At 34.1% G+C, this 4,048-nt stretch overlaps 1 protein-coding gene across 1 annotated transcript; it reads left to right on the forward strand.

Annotated features, from left to right (window-relative positions):
* Positions 1–2,787: 2,787 nt before the first annotated feature.
* Positions 2,788–3,717, forward strand: LOC119825315 (olfactory receptor 187-like). Its single transcript, XM_038346117.1, has one exon. The coding sequence runs from the start codon at positions 2,788–2,790 to the stop codon at positions 3,715–3,717; it is 930 nt and encodes a 309-aa protein (XP_038202045.1).
* The last annotated feature ends 331 nt before the right edge of the window (positions 3,718–4,048 follow it).

The following is a 4,048-nucleotide window of genomic DNA, read 5'->3' on the forward strand; positions in this document are numbered from 1 at the left end:
TCCTCTTCTCTCCAGCCACTGTCTATCCCTTGTTGTAAAGCTCTTCTTACTGTAGCCTTGAATCACTGAACAAATGCTAACTCTGTTCCATACTTTCTAGAATATTCCACATCATTCCTCATTTTTAATGTTATTTCCTCTCTGCATGGCTATTTACTTCTCATTAATACCAATGTTCTTTTATGTAAATTCTGTGGTATGCAGTAAGGTGTCTTCACCTAAGCCATTACAAATTTCTTAATTTTTCAACACTTGGAAATCTCTAGTCACTCCTTCAACCAGATCCTTTATTTCGACCTCCGCCACTGGGCAGAAAGGGATGCAGGCAGTCACATGTAATTATGATTAAGCCTTAGTAGACCTCCCAAAGATCTACACCTATGTCTCCTGTTTGCTTTGTGATAACAGCAGAGTAGTGCACCTAAATTCTCAAGCTACATTCTAAAACACCTTCTATACGGCTACCAAAGTATTTTGTTCCTATTTATTAAACATCCAATTTATGTCTTAAAACAATGCATAGTATGTGCTCTATATTATGAATCATTTGCAGTTTATATGCTTTTCCTCATAATATCTTCCAATGTCCATTTACACGTAACAGTTAACTTCAATTGCATTTAAAATCATCTGTAGACAATGTAAAAGATAGAGAAATTTTTATAAATTGCTGAACCAATATCTGTAGTTACATCTCTCAATATATTTTTTCTTTGGAATTAACACAGTATACTATGAAAAGTTAATTTAATTAAGAGGATCTTGCAATAGGGGCAATATGGCCTTTGTCTGTCCTGGTCACCCTTAGGCCTGTAATCAAACTGGGAAGGATAGCCTAGTCATTTTCTGAGAACAAAACCTCACCAGCACTAAGGCCAATCTAGTGCAAAGTCAGTCTTCAAAGGCCATAGGGAGTCAGGCTTTTATGAATTAATTCTATTTTATTTATTTAATTTTTTTCATTTACTTTACAACCTGACTGCAGTTATCCAAATTTATTTTTGAATATATGTTCACATACAGCGCTGATATAAAATCTGCTTTGGAAGCTTCTGTACAGAGTAAGGAGCTACCTTTACCGTTGAATCTAGTTCCCGATCCAGAACCCCACTTTGTTACTGCTATATGATTAATTAAAATTAATTTTGAGATATTTCCTCCTGTCATTATCTATTATGTTCATTTTTCATTAAGGAAGTATATTCTAATTGACTGAAATAACAAAATTTAGCACACTTTATAATTTATAATTAATAATTTTTACAATAATGTATAATAAATTTAAAAATTTATAATCTTTGCAATGGCAGTGAGTCTATTATGCAGGCACTGAATTTTCCTACCAAATCAATGGATATTCCATGCATTTCAGAAATGTTTAGAAGTATCATGGTATTGTTAAATCTATTAAAAAGTTTACATTTTATTTATTTATTTTTTAAATAATGGATCCATGCTTTATTGAGGTTGGTGTTGCTGTATCATGATTATAATATAATGAAAGACATTAAAACAGCTTTTAGTCACAGTGAGTAAATTTTTTATCAAGTAAATGAGGATATAAATTGAGAAAGGGAACCAACAGGATGACTCAGCAAGTAAAGGCAAACTTAGCAACCCAAGTTTGATCCCTCCAACACAGTGGAAGGAGAGACTAGATGCTACAGACACAGGCTGAATTAGTGCTCACTTCTTAGATAAGAAACAGACTTTTTCTATCAGAGTCCTCCTAAGAGCAAAGGGACAAGGAAGATTCCTGAGCTGCTTTCATAATTATTTTATGATATCTATGTCCTCACAACCTAATCTGCAAATGGTCTACCTCAATATGCATCTCACTGAGGTTAGCTTTCAACCCAATACTTTTGGGGGAGAGACCCAAATGTCATTCTATAAAAGCAACCAAAGAAATTCTTTTTTCTTTGTCTTTCTTGTTTAGTGAAACTTGGCTTTCTGATTTTTGTCCTTAAAAGATACAGCAAGTGTTACATTTGCATTTAATTATAAGTAAATGAGCGTGGTCTCCAAATAACATATATGTATGGCAAGAATTAAAATTGACAAAACTCAAGTGGTTTACTCAGGTTAATTTTTCAATTCTGACAGTGTAGGATTTCTTTTTAAAGTTGTGTTTCTGAATTTCAAAGCAGGACATTACTTTCAAATGTCAATGAATACTAAAATGTGGGTTTGCTTTTGAATCAGAAATGTGTTCAGTGTGGTGAAGATGGGTTTTTGCTGTTGTTTTCCATTCTTAAGACTATATAATAGAGCGAGCATGATGATGCCACACCCTGCTTGATTACATTACCAACTCCGGAAGATTAACCAACACTTTCAACACTCACGCTATGTCTGGGTTCTAGAAAAAAAAAAAAACCTGTTTTGTTTTTTTGTTTGTTTGCTTGTTTTTTAACATAAGGCTTCTAGCTTGTGTTCTGATGCTTGTTCACCAATTTATTTTATATTTAAAAATGTATTTCTTCATTTGTATGTGGACATATGTGTGCATGGTGTGTGTGTGCTGGCATGGGTGTAATGGCAATGGTGCATGTATAGAGGTCAAAGAAAAGTTTACATTTTAAAATTATATTAGTGAACTGAAATTATTTCTTAAATTTTAGGAATAGTTTCCATTTATTATATTCAAACTGCACAAAATTTAAAGGTCATTCTGACAAATATATGGCTGTATTTCAAGTACATTAGAAAAATTTAATTTACAAGTCTTTAGTGAATACTATTTGAAATTTGCTGCCTTTCATCTCAGGGACATCCAGTGAGGACATGGGAACAGAGAATGCAACAGTGCTGACACAGTTTGTTCTCACAGGACTCACTCATCTGCCACAGTGGAAAATCCCCCTGTTCCTGCTCTTCTTGGTGATCTATCTCATCACCATTGTGGGGAACCTTGGTCTGATCGCTCTCATCTGGAACGACCCTGGCCTTCACATCCCCATGTACTTATTTCTAGGGAGTTTAGCACTTGTGGATACTTGGTTATCATCCACAGTGACACCAAAAATGCTTCTCACCTTCATAACTAAGAGTAAATTGGTCTCTCTTTCTGAATGCATGATACAGTTTTTTTCATTTGTAATGTGTGCAACCATGGAATGCTTTCTTTTGGCAGCAATGGCCTATGATCGTTATGCAGCCATATGCAAGCCTTTACTCTACCCAATGATGATGACAAACAGACTGTGTGTACGTCTGCTAGTCTTGACCTTTGTAACTGGAATCCTTCATGCTTCAATTCATGAAGGCATGTTATTCAGATTAACCTTCTGTAATTCCAACACAATACATCACTTTTACTGTGATGTTATGCCACTGTTAAAGATTTCCTGTACTGACCCTTCTCTTAATTACCTAATTGTTTTTATTTTTTCTGGGTCAATACAAGTATTCACTATTTCAACTATTTTAGGCTCATACACACTTGTTCTGTGTACAGTCTTAAAAAAGAAATCTGCCAGAGGCATAAAGAAAGCATTTTCCACCTGTGGAGCCCATCTCTTATCTGTGTCTTTATACTATGGCTCTCTTCTCTTCATGTATCTGCTTCCTGCATCTCAAAAAGGGCAGGATGAAGACATGATGGACTCTGTATTCTACACTGTCATAATCCCTGTGATGAATCCAATTATCTACAGTCTGAGAAACAAGCAAATCAAAGATTCACTGTCAAAATTCCTAAAGAAAAATGTTTAGGTTCCATGTTTCTATCTGTTGTCTGTTTATCAAAATATCACAAACATGTATTGGCTTAATTTTGTTCATATAGTTTCATGTACTTTCCAATTGTACCTGTTCTAGGACTTTAATGAATTAATATGTAAAGGTCTATTTCTCTCTAATATTTTTATGTGTATTTTCAATCATGCAAAGACATAATCAAACATTATATTATGATAAAATAAATGTAATAACACATGAAACTGGTTTTCATGTTCTTCATTGTGACTTCAGCTGCTATAGGAGAGTAAGCCCTTAGCAAAAGACTTCAATGTGATTTTTATTTTCAAGTTGGAAGCTCATATCA

The sequence above is a fragment of the Arvicola amphibius genome, chromosome 10 (assembly GCF_903992535.2).
Source record: "Arvicola amphibius chromosome 10, mArvAmp1.2, whole genome shotgun sequence".
Lineage (NCBI taxonomy): Eukaryota > Metazoa > Chordata > Mammalia > Rodentia > Cricetidae > Arvicola > Arvicola amphibius.